The sequence below is a fragment of the Pantherophis guttatus genome, chromosome 3, assembly GCF_059756535.1.
Source record: "Pantherophis guttatus breed Tessera chromosome 3, ASM5975653v1, whole genome shotgun sequence".
Lineage (NCBI taxonomy): Eukaryota > Metazoa > Chordata > Lepidosauria > Squamata > Colubridae > Pantherophis > Pantherophis guttatus.
The window spans coordinates 200,333,708-200,352,557 of NC_142065.1; the positions used below are offsets into that span (position 1 = coordinate 200,333,708).

General features: G+C 39.3%; 1 protein-coding gene across 2 annotated transcripts in view; it reads right to left on the minus strand.

The window, feature by feature from the left end:
* FAM91A1 (family with sequence similarity 91 member A1) overlaps positions 1-17,354 on the minus strand; it is a 42,943-nt gene extending 25,589 nt beyond the window's left edge. The window contains exons 1-9 of one of the 2 annotated variants that reach the window (XM_060681847.2): positions 17,083-17,354; positions 13,380-13,464; positions 12,234-12,385; positions 10,868-10,925; positions 9,831-9,898; positions 7,302-7,415; positions 6,776-6,866; positions 4,213-4,275; positions 1,711-1,817 (exon numbers count right to left, since the gene is read on the minus strand). In XM_060681847.2, coding sequence (XP_060537830.1) covers positions 1,711-1,817; positions 4,213-4,275; positions 6,776-6,866; positions 7,302-7,415; positions 9,831-9,898; positions 10,868-10,925; positions 12,234-12,385; positions 13,380-13,464; positions 17,083-17,154 — 810 coding nt within the window. In that variant the 5' untranslated portion in view covers positions 17,155-17,354. Of the gene's footprint in view, positions 1-1,710; positions 1,818-4,212; positions 4,276-6,775; positions 6,867-7,301; positions 7,416-9,830; positions 9,899-10,867; positions 10,926-12,233; positions 12,386-13,379; positions 13,465-16,779; positions 16,995-17,082 lie in introns of those variants that run through there. The other variant, XM_060681848.2, reaches the window with a different exon arrangement.
* Positions 17,355-18,850: the final 1,496 nt, after the last annotated feature.

The window sequence follows — 18,850 nt, forward strand, 5'->3', positions numbered from 1 at the left end:
CTTAAGATATCAATACACTCCGCAATGATAAATCTGCATCACCTTATGGAAAATGCATTCTTACACAATTTCACAATCTCAGCGGTTTTCATGGAATTGGAACACAGCCACAGTTCAGCAGCACCATATATATACTTCGGAATCTAAAGCCCCTTGGCCCGAAGTTTGATGGATAGTCCGATCTAGCATAAATCAGCTTTGTTTGTTAATGTGAAGGCAGATTTCAGAGGAGAAAGTTGAAGTACTTTTCAGAGCTACAGTTCATTTCACTGTCATTTCAAGGATTTATGACATGGGGCTAGGAATCTTGAGTTAATCATACTTTCAATTGGAAAATGTTTTCCATTAGTACAAAAATGAAAAGAAAAAAAAAAGCAGCACGTTCTTCTGGTTATTTTTCCAATTTAGCCCAGCAAGCTTACATCATCACCTCCGTAATAGAGATTGAGTGGGAGATGATGGGAAGGTCAGGAAACTGAGGACTGGCTCCACATGGGAATGGAGGGATCGAATGGCGGCGACTTGTGTTTTCTTCCAACCCTCAGTATTCATCCCCAAGCTAGGGATGGTGGTCCTAAGATTTGGCTGCTATTAGGTCGGTATGTCCTGTCCTGTCCGGTCCTGGTCCATGATCTAATGATAGATGGGGCAAACAAGCTGGCATTTAAAAAACTGCCCTCGGTAAACCTGGAAGGTGAAGCTCCCTTCTCAGGAATATGCTCACCTGGCTTTGGGGTTTGGCACTATACAACTAGGGCGGGTGTCAGCAACCTGCGGCTCTGGAGCCACATGCGGCTCTTTGGGCCCTCTGCTGTGGCTCCCTGCCGGGTGATCCCACCATTGGCTGGCCCCGCCCTTGCCCTCGCCCTCCCCTCCCCGTCACTCCTCACCTGGCCTGTGAAGGTAAGGGCAATGTCGGGGGATAGAGAAGCAGCCAGGGCAGAGACATAGAGAGATACAGAGAGAGGGGGAGAACGAGAGAGACAGAGAGAGATACAGAGAGAGAGAAGGAGGGAGGGAGGGATGTCAAAAGGGTTTGGGTTTTTTTAAAAAAACTGGTTCTCTGCCCTAATGACTGGCTGGGTAGGCGTGGCTGAGGGGGAGGTTCATGTGACTGGTGGAAGTGAGTGACGTCGAGTTGGCCACACCCACCCAGGTTTTGTGGCTCCCGGTGTTTTCTTTTCTGTGGGAAACGGGCCTAAATGGCTCTTTGAGTGTTTAAGGTTGCAGACCCCTGAATTAGGGGGATGGGGAGAAGACAGAGAGGAAGTTGTCAGCTGTAAGACCTTAATGCAGGGGTGTCACATGATCATGGGGATGGTCACATGATCATGGGGATGGTGCAAAGGTCATAACTGAAAAATGGTTGTAAGTCACATTTTTCAATGCCGTTGTCACTTTGAACAGTCACTAAATGAACTGTTGTAACTCAAGGACTACCTGTGCCGAGGACTAAAAGAGGTCGTCTCTCTGCAGTCCTGGGGAACTGTTGCAAACCCACTACAACCACCAATTGTTTGTTTGTTTATATTTTTACAATTTATATTAATACGGTTGCTCATTTCATCGATGGGGCTCTGGGTAGCCACAGGAATTAAAATTCACTACAATGTAAATTAAAGAAAGATCGAATAAAAATCTAAATAAATAAAAGCTTCCAAGCAGCGATTGATTTATAGCCTCAGAGGAGTATTTTAAAAAATGACTTACCTCTGCGACATTTGTGTGTTCATCTATGGAAACAAATATCTTGTACAGCAGAGTTTCAAAATAATCTCCCTGAACTCTGTTCATCACAAATCCTTCCAGTGGCGGCACTGAAAAGAAAAGCTATGTTTTTAAGGATATTGTTAGGTAGAGAAAGAAATGCCATTTATCGAAGAAAGAAAATACAATAGAAATTCCTGCTTCTCTGTCTCAGAAGAGAAATTAGCCTTTCATAAGTGAATGAGATACAGTCACAGACCTATTGTTCTACTTTTACTTTACCAAATACAGGTAGTCCTTGACTTACGACCATAGTGGAGCCCAAAATTTCTGTTGCTAAGTGAGACAATTAATTAAAGTTGAGTTTTGCCCCATTTTACCATCTTGGTTTCCACAATTGTTAAGTGCGATCATTGCACTTGTTAAGTTACTAACGTGGGTGTTAAGTGAATCTGGCTTCCCCATTGACTTTGCTTGTCAGAGAGTCGCAAAAAGTGACCTTGGGATACCAGGATTGCAATCGTCATAAATATATCCTACTTGCCAGGTGTCTGGATTTTGATCATGTGACCATGGGGATGCTACAATGGTCATTAAGTGTGAAAAACGGTCATCATTCACTTTTTTCAGTGCTGTTGTAACTTTGGTCATTAAGCAAATGACTGTAAGTTGAGGACTACCTGTAGCAAATGAGTAAATGGGACACATTCATCAAACACATACCGTAAGGCTCTTCAACATTAAAATTTTCATGTAAGATTCCTATACAACTCTTGCCGTTGGACTTTACTGGGTTTTTTAATGACTGCTGTTAAAACTGATAATGAAGCAAATGCATTTGCTCACAAGTTTTTTTTTCTTTAGCTTACAAATAGGCCAGGAAGGGGATATATGGTGAAAAGTAATGAAATAACTTCTCTTCTATGACTTAGGACCATGATGGCGAACCTATACGCGGAGCCATATTAGTGGGCACGCCAGCTCAGCTCTGGGGCGCATGTGCGCGCCGGCCAGCTGATTTTCGGGCCTTCTGGGCCCACCAGAAGTAGGGAAACAGGCTGTTTCCTGCCTCTGGAGGGCCGGTGGGGGGGGAAGGAGGCCCGTTTTTCTTTCTTACCTGGCTCCAGATCCTCTCTGTGTATCTGGGAACGGTGAAAACAGCCTTTCCCACTCCCTTGGAGGCCCTACGGAGGCTGAAAGGCCCATTTCCCCACTCCCGGTGGGACAGGAAGTGACATTTTTTCCTGTCCCCAGCCTCCAGAGACTCCTAGAGAGGCTCCTAGAGACTCCTAGAGAGGCTCCTAGAAACTCCTAGAGAGCTTCTGGAGGCTGGGGACAGCAAAAAATGTCACTTCCTGTCCCACTGGGAGTTGGGAAATGGGCCCTTTCAGCCTCCGTAGGGCCTCCAAGGGAATGGGAAAGGCTGTTTTCGCCGTTCCCAGATACACAAGAGGATCTGGAACCAGGTAAGAAAGAAAAACGGGCCTACCAGGCCATTCTATGCCAGGAGCGGTGGGGGGGGGAGGGGGTTGCGCACACATGTGCATGGGCATGTGCGCACGCAACCCTCCCCCGCCCCCCCTCTCCTGGCACGCGATGGCAAAAAGGTTAGCCATCACTGACTTAGGATCAGTCAACAAAGCTAAATCATGGAATATGCAGCAATATTAAAGTTAAGTTTTTCAGCACACAATGAAACTGAAATCTGGAATTCAGCATCATTATGTCATTAAATTGCTAAGTGAATTGTCTACAGCAGGGATCCCTGACCCCCACCGGGCTGTGGCCCATTCGGAATCTGGCCACACATGCGCGTGGGAGCACGTACCTGTGTGCCTAACATAGGGTGTGTCAAATTTTTCAACTTTCAATTTCCAAACATTACAGTTGCTCAAAGATTGTGACATGCCTTGGGGATTGTAAAGATATTTTGCTTTCTTTAATATAATTGAGCTGTGCTTGAAAAGTAACTACATAAATATCATAACTTTTAAAACACTGTGTTTGTTTCATGCTGCGTAGCTCCGCTTGCACAAGTAACAGGCGAGCGCCCTCACATGCTCAGCCCCATTTGTGTGAGCGGCAGGCGCGTGAGAGCACGCTCCCTGCTGCTTGCACGGGAGTGTCCCCTCTTCCCCCATCACCGCCACTGCCAGTCTGCAAAGCCAGAAATAATGGAGACCGCTGGTTTATTGAGATTCTCAGTCATCCAGGTTATGGTTGTCTCAAAGGTGCGTTTTCCAAGAGGCAACTGGACTTCCTTTGTTTTTCCTTGAAGATGTTTCCCTGCTCATCCAAGAAGCTTCTACAGTTCTGACAATTCAGTTCTCCAGTCAGAACTGAAAAAGCTTCTGGGATGAGAAGCGAAACATCCTCAAGGAAAAACAAAAAAAGTCCAGTTGCCTTTTGAAAAACCTCCTTTGGGATATTAAGTCAGTTAAACTATTCAATGTTTAATTGTATCAATGTACTGAACAGTTTTTTTAAAAAAAAACATACACCTACCTGCTATGCAACTGTCATCGGATATTGGTACATCAAGGTAGATAAACCCCTTATTATATAAACCTAGGGATATAAAAAAGAACCCCATTATCGTAACAGATATTCATGCAGTGTCTTCAATCAATTTGTTGTTCCAAGAAACAAAGAACGTGAGACAGAGTTCAGAAAATGGTACATGGAATACTGACAGTTATGTCCACATTTTTCTTCTATTCAGATTAAATCCAGTTGCTGTTTTGAAAATTAATCCAAATTACTACACACATGGCACAGTATTGGGCAGAGATGCTAGTAAGAAAGGATACATCTGTGGCACAGACCTGTAAGACACAAAACTCATTCTCTAAAGCAGTTTTCTCAACCTTGGCAACTTTAGGATGTCTGGGTTCTAAGACATCTTAAAGTTAACTTTAAGAATTCTTTGAGTTGAATCCAAACATCTTAAAGTTGCCAATGTTGAGAAACACGGCTCTAAAGTATCCTTCCTTAGTATGATTCTTTCAAGTTTGAAATTAATAGGCTAGGAAACATGTGCATATACAGCCACACACAATCACACACTCACACACAATGTAAGCATGCTGCTTTTTCAATGACAGATTTCCTTTGAACATATTCAGATGAAAGTTTCAAAACAAAAGCAAAGCTGGAAAGTTACAGTATAATTACAATTTTATCTTTATGCATATTTGCTTAAAATATGATTCACCAAAATCTAAATCCATCTCTGAACAAGAATTAAATGTATACTTATGTAATGAATTACACGTACTTTTAATGTACATTAAATGTACATTTCATAACCCTGTTCTCTAAAAAACTTGGAAAAAGACAAATTTTAGCTGAAAAAGTATCTGCAGTGAAACCTTGCAGTAACAGACCAGTAGAGAAGTGTTATATCCATTATTTCCAAATGCCTGTTAAATTGTCAATTATGTTATTTGCAGCAATTTACAATGTTATGTTCATTTGCATAATGATCTCATTTAGGGTTAATTATATCATTATGCCAATCGCCAGAAATGATGTGAAATTAATATAAATTTAATTTCCTTCAGGAGGATGCCTGGACAGAAATCTGGTTAACTGCATTCAAAATAACACTAAATTTGTTTTGTTAAATTGTAATTTCACTGTTTATCAATAGTCACACATAATTATTCTAAAATCTCAAGTGTTATACAAATAATTTATTGGTTCTGTGCGGTGCTCAAATATTTCAGATAGATTAAATTTTGCAAGTAAATTCCACCAGCATGATTCAGATGACTGAGACACTTATTCCATGAGCTGGAAGAGTGTTTAATTATTAAGGCTATTTGCAAATATGAAAAATATGAAAATAGCAAAACTATTTTCTAAATTGAAGGGAAATCCAAAACAATACCTGATTCAGCATTGGGATCAGCTGTTCTAACAAAGATACAGAATAACAGAATTGAAAGGGACCTCAGAGGTCTTCTAGCCCAACCCCCTGCTCAGGCAGGAAACCCTATACCCATGATGGTGAAGCTATGGCACGCATGCCACAGGTGGCACGCAGCACTCTCTCTGTGGGCACATGAGCCTTCACCCAGTTCAGCTCCGCTGCGCATGCGTGCGCACCTCCCACCAGCCAGCTGGTCATCCAGTCTCTGTTGCGCATGCCCAGGGGTGGGACGCACGCGGGGGCCCCTACGTACACATGTAGGGGGCAGGGCATGTGTGTGGCCCCATGGGACTGCACACACATGTGGGGGGTAAGGCATGTGCGGGGGGCACGCACGCATGCGTAGGATGGGGTGCATGTGTGGGGGCTGCAAGCACATTGCATTTTGGGGGTTCGTGCGCACTTTGGGCACTCAGTCTGGAAAAGGTTAGCCATCACTGCCCTATACCATTTCAGACAAATGAATGTCCAGTCTCTTCTTTAAAACCTCCAGTGTTAGAGCATTCACAACTTCTGGAGGCAAGTTGTTCCATTGATTAATTGTTCTATCAGGAAATTTCTCCTTCGTTCTAGGTTGCTTCTCTCTTTGTTCCGTTTCCATCCACTGCTTCTTGCTGGCATTCAGGTTCTTTGGAGAATATGATGACCGTCACTTCTTTGTGGCAGCCCCTGAGATATTGGAACAATGCTATCAAGTCACCCCTAGTCCTTGTTTTCATTAAACTAGAGATACCCAATTCCTGCAACCGTTCTTCATGTTTTAGCCTCCAGTCTCATAATCATCTTTGTTGCTCTTCTCTGCACTCTTTCTAGTCTCAACATCTTTTTTACATCACGGCGACCAAAACTGGATGCAATATTCCTGGATGCAGATGTTGAGACAGTACAGAGAAGAGCAACGAAGATGATTAGGTGATCTTACCAAGTCATTATAAAGTGGTATTAATGCTTCATGTAATCTTGATAAAAAAAAGGGGGGGAAACCATACAGCAAAAGGTAAATGCCCAAATTATTCTCTACTCATTGATTCTCTCTAATTTGGATGCTTTCCAATCTTTACCTTAAATCTGTAACAAAAATAATACGCAAAAATTACTCTTTTGTTTGGAAGAAAAAAAAAACATGTAACTCACTGTGAACAACATTGTAGTCTAGGACTCCAGCAAGCTGAGGACCTGAATCAATGATTTTATCAACTGCAATTTTTTCACAGGGTGTGCATATCTAACGAGAAAAGGATGTATTAAATAAGGAATGCATAAGGGTTTAAAAATTATTCCATGTAGAGTGGGCAATGAAGAACTCAATCTATCCCTATGCTAAGAACCCACTGTTTGATTCAATTAAATTTTCCACTAGAGAAAGATGCATGTTTTCTATCACATTAATTCAGGATGACTTAATGAAATTGTACTTAGTAGGAAGGTATAGATAGATATTTTTTTTTTCAAACACTGCATAGTTTATGAAATTAAACATAAGCCACAGCTTATTACTGCTGTAATTTTCAAGCAACTTTATCAAACATAATTCACCAAAAGAAAAGTTTCTGATCAAAGCAGCCCAGGTTTTTAGGTTCATGACCTGGAAGTGGAAGTAAATTTTTTAGCAGTCCATCTGCAACTAACTGAGCTGGAAAAAAAATAATTTTATTTATACCTTAATGTCATCCTCTGTGATGTAACCGGCTTGTACTACCCACCAAGCTTCAATGGCAATTTCTACTGGTTTCATGGGTAGCAGGTCACGGGCAGTTTTCCTTCTAAAAAATTTCTGAAATGTTTTAAGAAGAAATTACTGTAGGTTTTCAAATGCAGAACATTCAAATTTTTAAGCACACTATCCCTTCCCCCTGATAAGACTGTCCTTATCATTCAGCCTTGTTTCCGGCTGGGGAATTCTGGGAGCTGAAGTCCACAAGTCTTAAAGTTGCAAAGTTTGGAGACCTCTGATATAGACTGAAAGTGAGAAACTGTAATAGGTTCTCTGGTCCATATTTCAGTTTCACCCACATAAATTTCTTTTTAACTGAAGCACATGCATCCAACTGAGAAAAATACATTTGTTTATCTTTTTTATAAGCCAAAGACAATGATAATAAATACATAGGGATAGACCATTTATCAATCATAAATATCCAGAGCCTACAAAGTAAGCTTTGCATCAGGGGTACCCAAACTCACCGACCTCTTTGTGAACTTTTAGTTGGGTCATCGACTCCCAGACATTATATGAAAATAATGTATTAAACACCGCTTTAATTATTAATGACTAGCTAGATACCCATGCTTCGCATTGAAACTATGTGATCGGGGTTGATAAATCAACACTTACAGCTTGAAAATTAATGAGTAGTTACCATCAGCCTCTCCTATCCCCTTCTCTCCCTCAGGGTTGCCCCAGAGACCTCCCCTATCCTATCCCCTTCTCTCCCTCAGCCTTGCCCCACATAAGCCTCCCCTATCCTATCCCCTTCTCTCCCTCAGCCTTGCCCCACAGAAGCCTTCCCTATCCTATCCCTTTCCCTCCCTCAGGCTTGCCCACAGAAGCCTCCCCTATCCTATCCCTTGGTTGCTGCTGTAAAAGTAAAACTGAAAGTGAAACTCCTCTCCTCTGCTTGTGTTTTGCATTTGGAACAGATTTCTTTTCAGGTGGGGAGGGGGAGTAGAACTCCTTAGCATCAAAGTGTGTTAATCATAATATAGGAAATACTAATGCTCTGATGGCCATTTCGAAAAATCCTTTCTTAGTGAGCACCTAGAAGCCAAGAGGAACATACATGGCAAATTTCATGTTTGTAGGTTTTACGGTTCTGGAGATTTCGTGATTACGGCGTGAGTGGCTTTCGCTTTTATATATATAGATAAGAATACCAACCCTTATGGATAATCCCTTCAACCCTTGGAGCTGATCATTCTGGAGAACCCTGCCTTTCTTGGTCATATTAAACACCCTTGTCTTCCTTACTGTACTGTATCATACATGGGCCTGCCATGGCCATCATTAGGGAGCTCTTCTTAGCTATTGTTGAAATAATTTTGTTAGCTGCCCATTCATTTTAGGATGTCCAAGGTAGTCCTCAACTACCATTCGAGTGACCGTTCGAAGGTACAATGTTACTGAAAAAAGTGACTTAAGACCTTTTTTCACACTTAAAACTGTTGTATCATCTCCATGGTCAAGCAATCAAAATCCAGATGCTTGGCAACTGACTCATATTTATGACGGTTGCAGTGTTCCAGGGTCACCTTTTTTGACATTCTGGCAAGCGAAGTCAATGGGGAAGCCAGATTCACTTAACAACAGTGTTACTAATTTAACAACTGTGTAAAGAGAGGTTGTAAAATGGGGCAAAATTCACTTAACAATGATCTCACTTAGCAACAGAAATTTTGGGCTCAATTGTGGTCTTAAGTCAAGGACTTCCCGTAATTGAAAAATGCAGAGGTTTATCTTCAAACCCATAAGCGAAAGAAAGATTTCCATGTGCTGAGACTTATCAGAAGTCCTTTTCCAGGGAAACTGAGCAAGCAACTGGCTTCAGAAATCTCTCTGGAGCGAGGCATACATGTCATTTTCCAAGCTGTCTCTGAAGGCTGAGATCTTTTTGATTTCCCAAGACTTTTAAAAATTTTCAGCCAAATTGAATTCATCTTCCTATTAGAACACTTTTATTTCTGGGAGTGTGATCCAGACACACATTTATAATATTGTCTGATCAGTGCTACAGTGTTTTTTATTTTCAGCACGTTCTGTTTAAGGGCAGGATATATTTTTTTTAAATTAAAAAAAAAAATGAATCGATGCTGTGCAAGATGATGGCAGGATATTTATTGCCATATTTACTTTCCCTCCAGAAATTGAGGGAAAGTCATAGACTAAAAAAAACGACCCTTGTAACTTGGCAAAGACTACAGATGACCAGATGCAAACAGTGGCAAGCCAATATCTCATAAACTGCCAACTGTACCTGCCAAAACAAACTGTCCTTGTGGGCAGCCTCAAAACTCACCAAGCCAAAGAACTGGAAATCTGAAAACATTCCTTTTAGGTTACAAAAAAACAAAAAAAACAAAAAACCTGGCTAGGCAAAGTACAAGTGCTCAAAACTATGAACATATTTGTTTTTATATCAACCTCTGAACAAGAGGCCAATAGTAGATCAAATGGAGAAAACAGAATACATACTTTTGATGACCTACATTGGTTCATCAGATCAATATACTGGTTTCTTCCTATGCCAAGAAGCCTTAAGCCTGAAAAAGAAAAAGATAAATCTCTTAAAAACAGAATTCTATTTTGAGAGAAAGTATTACTAATATGCCACATTGCTCCCCCCTCTTTTTTTTTGCTCTATAACCCAGAAAGGCACCCTTAAATGGGCAAAAATAATAGATTTATCTGAACGTCATTTGTCATTAAAATAACATTCAGTTGAAGATAGTCATTATATTCTGGTTGGCTGAAAACAAGCATTATGTCTGGAATTATCATGCATTTTTCTAAATCTAATAATCTAAACATCGATTAAGTTAATCCTTGATGCAAAAGTTATGTAAGAACTTTATCTGAAAGCAGTCATTTGAAAGCAGTCATTTTTAAGTTGGAACAAAGAAGGCCTCCTTAATTCTCCTACAACTTGGAAGATTTCAAACAAGATACATATATATATCCTTGTAACAGCTTTTTATCAAAGACAAGCATTGTTTTAAAAGTTTGTCCTGGAATTCTGAGCTTTTAATCCAAGATCTGTATTTGTGCAATGGAAAAGAGAACGAGTATATCTGCAAAAGACATTTATTACAAGTTATAGCAATCTAACTAGAACATTAGATAATCAGAAAACTAAACAAAGATAGAACCATTACTCAGAGCAATTGCTTTAATGAATAACTGCAAAGTGACTGTAATTGAACGGCCTAAATAATCTAAATATCATTATTATGGCTTACAGCTAAGACAATAAACAACTATTTAACAGACATGTGATCATGCAGAAAATTTATTTTGTTAACTTTCTCCATGTTATTCTCTTATTGCTGTCTCTTTTGTTCTGTTTTCAGATGGGAGAGATTTACTTTTAACTTCAAAAGCTTTCTTAAACAAAGTATTGCAACTTCAAAAATAGGAACTATCAGGCAGCTGGACTTTCGAAACTAGGAAATTATTTTTAAAAACTAGGCACTTATTTAACACACGTAAACTGAATGTAAGTTTATACTTACAGTCTGCAGCAGTAAAATTAGGCAATGAATCATAACTTTTTTCACTGTTCATTATGTCCTTTGCAAAAAGAAAAAACAAAGTGCAAAGTCAATTCAATCATTGTACATTTTAAATTTAATAGCTGTATACTGATGCTACATCAGTATGTGCTTCAAATCCCAAGTCTTGTATTTCAAAAAAACTACTGATTATCACTGGAAGTTTTTTAGAAAAGACTGGACAGCCATTTGTCTGAAATGGTATAGGGTTTCCTGCTTGAGCAAGGGGTTGGACTAGAAGACCTCCAAGGTCCCTTCCAGCTCTATTCTGATTAAAGATTGATTACTGTCACTGGAAAAAAAGCCTGGGAATTAACTGACAATTCAATCTCTTCTTCATTATACATGTTAATTCTTTCAAAGCAGCTTCTTTGATTGAAGAAATTGAATGGAGAGCTCCAAATGGAACATAAGTAATTCTCAATTTACGACCACTGGCGACCATTCCAAACTCATGACTTACCTAAAAAAGGTAAGGGGGTTGCAACTTGGCTATGAAGTTCCTACAGTTGGGTATCTTGCTTGCAGTCATGTGACTGCATTTCCTGCACTCAGCAACATGGCCACATTTAGGAGAGTCTGCAATATCCCCATATCACCTGACTGCATTGTACAACACTTTGGTGAAAACTGGAAGTTATTTCCGGTTTTCGACAAAACCAGGCCATAGTTTAGTTTAGTTTAGTTTATTTGATTTGTATACTGCCCTACTCCCAAAGGACTCAGGGCGGTGAACAGCCACAAGATAAAAACACATAAATACAAAATTTAAAAACAGAAAAAAACCGAATTAAACAATTTGGCCATAGTGAACAATGGGCTCATTTAACGACCAATGTAAAAAAAAAAAATGTCAAAAAATTGGGTTGTAACTGACCTATTTTATGACTGTCACGACATATGGCTATAATGCAGGGGTCTCCAACCTTGGCAACTTTTGAGATTTTTGGACTTCAACTCCCAGAGTTCCACAGCCAGCTGGGAGTGCACAAGTCTTAAAGCTGCCAAGGTTGGAGACCCCTGCTATAATGGATAGGTTCCATTACGGTCTTATGTTGAGGACTATCTGTACTAATGCAGCTCAAGGGGTATAATGTTCCCCTACGTATAACAGTAGCCAAAGAAAAAGCAAACACTAGACATGTGTTTCCAGCAGGTAAGCATTAGATGATATGTATTGTTTGCTGTGTTTTGTTTTGTTTTGATGCATTTGTGGTTGTTCTGTATGTTGTTTTTAAAGACAAAACTATTTAATAAAAATTATTTAAAAAAAAAAGAAAAAGAAAAAGAAAAAGAAAAAGGAAACCAAGTATTTCTCTAAGCTTACCTCCATTATTCCTGTGTAATATGAAAAAGGTGTTATCCTTAAGCCCTTCACCATAATGTCAGACAAATGGTAGGGGTACAACATAAGATGATCTCTGCTGTATTTTAACAGATCCTCGTAGTATTTGCGTTCATCTTTCTTGATGTGCTTAACTGGGGAAGAAATGAAATGTTAGAACAACAGTCTTCTTAAATTAGTTAATAATGTAATCCCTTTTTTAAATAGGGTACCAATGGGACATAAAGACATCAATGCAAACGAGTTTACTTTCACACAAAGCTGAACAATTCCCTATGCATCTATGTAAGTAAGAAAGTCAAAACAAGACAGAATGGTTGTTATACTGAAATCTGCGGCCCACTGGGAGAAAAATTATATTCTTAATTTATTATTGAATTATTTATTTATAGTTCACCTACATGAACTGCCCATCTCTCTCAAAGAGAGACTCTAATACCCTACCTCTGTCTAGTGCAAGATTATTTTCAGCAACACTAAAAATGCAGAGTATAAGACAATGCAATAATGTGGATGGAACTGAGATCAAAACCAGAATTAAAGTCCATAATTTAAATACTTAATAATGAAAATAAAAATATTATGCCACACAATACTTACTACAAATGTAGGATTCTATGTTTGTGCTGGCCAAGGATGATGAGAACCAAAATCCTTGAAAGCCAGAAGAAACCAGCAATATCATCAGAACTGAGTTTTTATATGGGACCTGATGTATATAATGACACGGGGAACAAAGCCATCTAAAATGTGTCCACACTCATAGGTGCAAAAGAGGGAGAGAATGTTTTAAAATTTCTAGATTATTGACAGAAGTTCCAGAGCATTTATTTAAAGCATACATCTCATCCGTTTTGCTCAGTTTCGAGACACAAGTGATGGGTTTATTTCTATCTACATTTGTAAAATTCTAACAAAACACCTTGTCTTTAGGTGCTGTCATTGTTTATAATGTTTTACAGAAATTCATAAGAATTGGTGTAATTTCTTGATTTTCCTTTGTAAATTGGTCAATGTACTTCAGCAACAAAAAAAATCTATTAGGGATCATTTTTTTCAGCATGGCCAATATTGATAGAATAGTTGCAAAACATTTTCCCTTTCCCAAATCTGTATTTTTTTACTCACCTAAGTTATTTCGGTACCGAAGTTGATTGCGGATACTGTAGAGTACAACCTGCTTTTCATATTCTCGTTGTGAGTTTCCAAGACCCTATGAAGCAAACAAATCACATTCATTAGGATAAACTAATAAAAATTTGATGAACACTTGGATGTTCAGAGATTAACATCCACTCTTTCAGCTTGAAAGCACCACTCATCTTAATGGATTACTTTTCAAGAAGATGCATGATTGACTTGTAATAAAATGAATGTATTTTTACCTAAAAGAATTGTTATAAAATGTGATGATAAAAAGTAGTTGGATACTTTTCTCCAAATACAACCAATTCTTAGAATAAATTTGCATGTAATTTGGGGAAAAAACATCTGCAGGAAAAGTTACTGGAAAGACAGTTGATTTTATTGAGGCTGGCTGTGATTCAATTACTTCCCATTAGTCTCATGAGGGTAAAAACTGTAAGGACCTGGCACAGAACTTGTTGTGAGCACAAATACAATTTTGAGAATGGAATCAGTATGAATCTCAAAACTGTAGCGGTTTCTAGCATTCAAATATCATGATTTTTATTTAGATATTCAATTTCTATAACAGCCATCTCAACCAATGCCTTTAAATAACATATCGCATCAATGATATATCAAACATATCATTGAAAATCATTGAAACATATCAATGATTTTATACAGCAATATTGCAGACCTATTTTTAAGAACGGTGTAAAAAAAAAGGTCTTCACATGATATTTTTAAATACCACTACGAAATGTTGCCACTGTCTACCCATGTGTTCTTGAGAACAGTCTGCATCTGAGATTGCAAAAGACAACATACCGATTATAATGCAACATTTAAACTTAAACCAATAATCAGATTTTATAAGAAGCCAAAAATGCAGAATGAAATTTATTATTCATTATCCTGGAACTATGGAATGAAAAATTGGAATATCTAATCTTGGAAAATCAATGGATCCAGGTTTTAAAACACAAAATATGCATGATTTAAAAATGAAATCAATTCATTAGAAAGTATTATTTCATAACTTTTGGAACTCTCAAAGAAGGTTTAGAAAGTGCTGGACATTTTCTGCTGGAATTGTATGAAATTTGATATACGACTTTAGTTTTGTTTCAAATCATAGCATTTGTTAATATACTTTGGGAAAGAAATGCAATAGCTAAAGGTGTAAATATGAACTATATCTTATTCTGAAATGGACTTTGTCACTTTGTGAAGAACTTTGGCTCTACCAAGTCTGGTGCTGACAAAGAGTATAATCTTAAGTAAACAGAAAGAAATTTCTTGATAATAAGAAATGTATTCAAGATATGAGTTGGGTTTTCTAGTTTTTAAAAGTCTTTTATGTTCTTAAAAATGAAAATTCAGATCTTTTTAGTACTAAGTTTAAAGATCAAAATTAATTTTATCTCAATACAACATGGATATTATACACGGTTTTTTTTCCCTTTTTTGTGAGTTTCCATGTTTTGGTACATTATTTTAATTATTCTAATGTTATTTTTTCACTGTATAATCATGTTTTGTTGGTGTTGCATTTGTTTCTATTGCAACGTAATAGAAGTATTCTATTCACTACTGAAAACATTAGGACAATTAAGTTTAACACTGACATTAGTTAGGATGTTAATATGGCACTGATACGAATGATATAAAGTTACCAGCTTGCAAAACAAATACATGCAATTCTGGCATAAAGAGATTATAGCAATATTGGTTATAACTCTTTCACATCATGTGTACTAGATTGTGTACAAGAATGCTTATATCTTTTAATCTGTGATTCTGGGAAAGGTGGTTGAATAGAGAAGAGGATGACCAGTAATAAAGGGAATGGACCCTTTATTTACACTTACAGTGTACAGTAAGTTACAGTGGCAATGATAACCTGAATGACAGGTGAGTGCAAGACCTGAAAGACCAGGTGAGGGACAGATCATGATGGAGAACTCTATGTAGTCACTAGGAGTAAAAAATGACCTTATTGTATATAATCGATAGCACTTTAATCAATCAATCAATCAATCAATCAATCAATCAATCAATCAATCAGAACAGAGCTGGAAGCCCCCTGCTCAAATAGGAGACCTATACCATTTCAGACAGGTGTCTGCTCAATCTTTTCTTAAAAACCTCCAGTGATAGAGCACCTACAACTTCTGATTAGTTGTTAACACTTTGTAAATTCAAGTTATGCCTGCACAACTCCCTAACCCATAATTGTCTTAACCATACTTTATTGAGCTAATCCAGTTCTTAAGTGATCTTAACTAATAATGCTGTCCGTGCAAACTACTTAATCCAAGTGAGCTAATCACATTTTACTTTAGAGTGTTTTGTGAACTCATTTTAGACATGACTCTTAATAGGCTCCTGTGGCAGAGCCACAGGTAACCTGGAATAACCTTGACTCTGTAGAGATTCTCAGTCATTCAGGTCATGGTTGTCCCAAAGGTGATTTTTCAGGAGGCAACTGGACTTTCTTGTTTTTTACTTTTGAAGAAAGAAGGAATTTATATTCCTTGCAGACAGCTGGCCATTTGTATCCTTTTAGAGGGTCTTTGAAGCACTTGGAGGTTTATCTGTGTCCTCAGGGTCACCTAGTTCCTGTAGTCTAACGATCCTCTAAAACAGTGGTTCTCAACCTTCCTAATGCCGCGACCTTTTAATACAGTTCCTCATGTTGTGGTGACCCCCAACCATAAAACTATTCCTAAGACCATTGAAAATATGTGTTTTACAATGGTCTTAGGTGACCCCTGTGAAAGGGTCGTTCGACCCCAAAGGGGGCGCGACCCACAGGTTGAGAACCACTGCTATAAAAGGATGCAAATGACCAGCTGTCTGCAAGGAATATAAATCCTTCCATTTCCCCATTATCCTGTTAGAGCTGAAGAAGCTTCTTGGATGAGAAGTGAAACATCTTCAAAGAAAAAATAAGAAAGCCCAGTTGCCTCCTGAGGGGAAAAAAAAGCACCTTTGGGTTAGGGTTAACCTTTGGCTAAGACGCTGAGCTTTGTCGATCAGAAAGGTCGGCAGTTCGGCGGTTCGAATCCCTAGTACAGGTCTCCTGCGTGAGCAGGGGGTTGGACTAGATGACCTCCAAGGTCCCTTCCAACTCTTGTTACTGTTACTTGAGAGAATGTCCTCCATGTCCACCTCACTAATGGCTCAGGGAAGCTCATTAGCCGATCCTTTGCAGTCGAAGATCGCGCCTTATGTTCAACCAAGGCTCTTCCAGTAAAAAGGGAAGTGGCAATTCGGATTCACGAGGCCCTAAGTAAGTCAATGTGTCTCAGTAAACTTGGCAACCTTAAGTCATGTGGACTTCAACTCCCAGAATTCCCCAGGCTGTAAGGAGGACGCAGGCGGCCACGTGCGTTACCTGCCCTGGAACAGGGTCATTGACCGGCATTGCCTTAATTCTCCTCGGACTGCAGCTCACCCCGTTCCCAGCCAACGGAGGCCTATTGCTCGGGGAAAAGGAGAACCGCAGCCCGCTGCGCTACGGCGGGAAGGAAGGGCAGAAGAGGAACTTCCAGCATGGACCAGCGGGGGAAACGAACTTGACTTTTGGCTCAACCTGAGTGGGCTACGGGCAGCCCGAGGGGTCAATTTCGCGGGACGTCGGAGGGGCGTTGCTTGCGTATGGGTGCCGGGAGGGGTCAGTCAGTCAGTCAGTCGGTACCTGCTTAACGCTGGCGGGGAGACGGGCCCAGGGGTAGTTGTGGCGAATGTGGAACTCCACGTCCACATTCATGGCAGGTTCCCCGGGATGGGGGCGGAGCGAGCAAGGGAGAACGGACGGAGGGTTGGCGGGCCCCAGGTCCTCTTCGCGGCCGCCTCAGCCCCGCTTCCGAGGCGACCCCACGCAACTGCTCAAACTTGCCTTCCGCTCCCCCTCGCCGCTTCCGCGTTGTGGACGCCGGCGGGTCCGCCCCTCCACCCGACGTCAGTTCCGGCGCTGAGGCGAGCTGGAAGGCGTGAGCGCGCGTGATGGTGGGGTGGGGGGAGAGGACAGACGCGCGCGCCGGATCTATGGGGCCCTCCTATAGAATAGAATAATAGAAAATAATAGAATAGAATAGAATAGAATAGAATAGAATAGAATAGAATAGAATAGAATAGAATAATTAGAATTAGAATTAAATAGGAATAGAATGGAATGGAATGGAATGGAATTAGAAATAAATAATTAGAATTAAATAGGAATAGAATAGAATAGAAATAGAAATAAATAATTAGAATTAGAATTAAATAGGAATAGAATAGAATAGAATAGAATAGAATAGAATAGAATAGAATAGAATAGAATAGAATAGAATAGAATAGAATAGAATAGAATAATAGAATACCGGTAATTAGAATTAGAATTAAATAGGAATAGGAATAGAATAGAAATAGACATAAATAATTAGAATTAGAATTAAATAGAAATAAATAATTAGAATTAGAATTAAATAGGAATAGAATAGAATAGAATAGAATAGAATAGAATAGAATAGAATAGAATAGAATAGAATAGGAAGGAACCTTGGAGGTCTTCTAGTCCAGCCCCCTGCAGGAGAACCTGAATAATGAGCAATTCCATTAGCTGTAATAGATTCTTATGTATGAAAAATGTATTTTGCCTTATGCGAAAGAATCCTTGAGAAGCCAAGAAATGGGACCCTTGGAACGTGGTCTCACAACACGATATCTGTGAAACTACGATTCCCATGATGCTTGGGGCATGCTCCACCTTTTTATTTGTGACATAGTAGAGAATAGAAGGAAGGTGGAGTCTAAATATTAACCTGAAGGGCCTTATTTCACCTGTACAAGTAGTCCTTAACAACAGTTCATCTAGGGACAATTCAAAGATAATGGCACTGAAAAAAGTGACTTATCACACGACCATTGCAGCATCCCCATGGGTCATGTGATTTGCATTTCAATGCTTGACAACTGACTCACTTTTATAATGTTTGCAGTGTCATCATGTGATGACCCCCTTTTGCGACCCCCTGACAAGCCAAATCAACGGGGGAAATCAGATTCACTTAACGACAGTGTTATTAATATAAGAATTGAAGTGATTCATTTAACAAATGAGACAAGAAAAGTAATAAAATGGGGCTCACTTAAAAAAGCTCTCTTAATACATTTCTCACTTAGCGATATAAATTTTGGGCTCAACTGTGGTCATAAGTTGAGGACTATCTACGTTCCTTGGAATACGAGTCTTATCATGCTTGACTGAGAGTAATGGGGTCTGTCAGGCTGTTGAAAACCGACAGGAGGCTTATTGCTCTGTTTGCGTATTATGTTTCTATGCCAATAGTTTTAAAAAAACATAATTCTCAGTCATCCAGGTCATGATTGTCCCAAAGGTGCTTTTTTAAGAGGCATCTGGACTTTCTTGTTTTTCTTTGAAAGTCTTCAAATGTTGCAAATGCAAAGATGAGCTGGAGAAC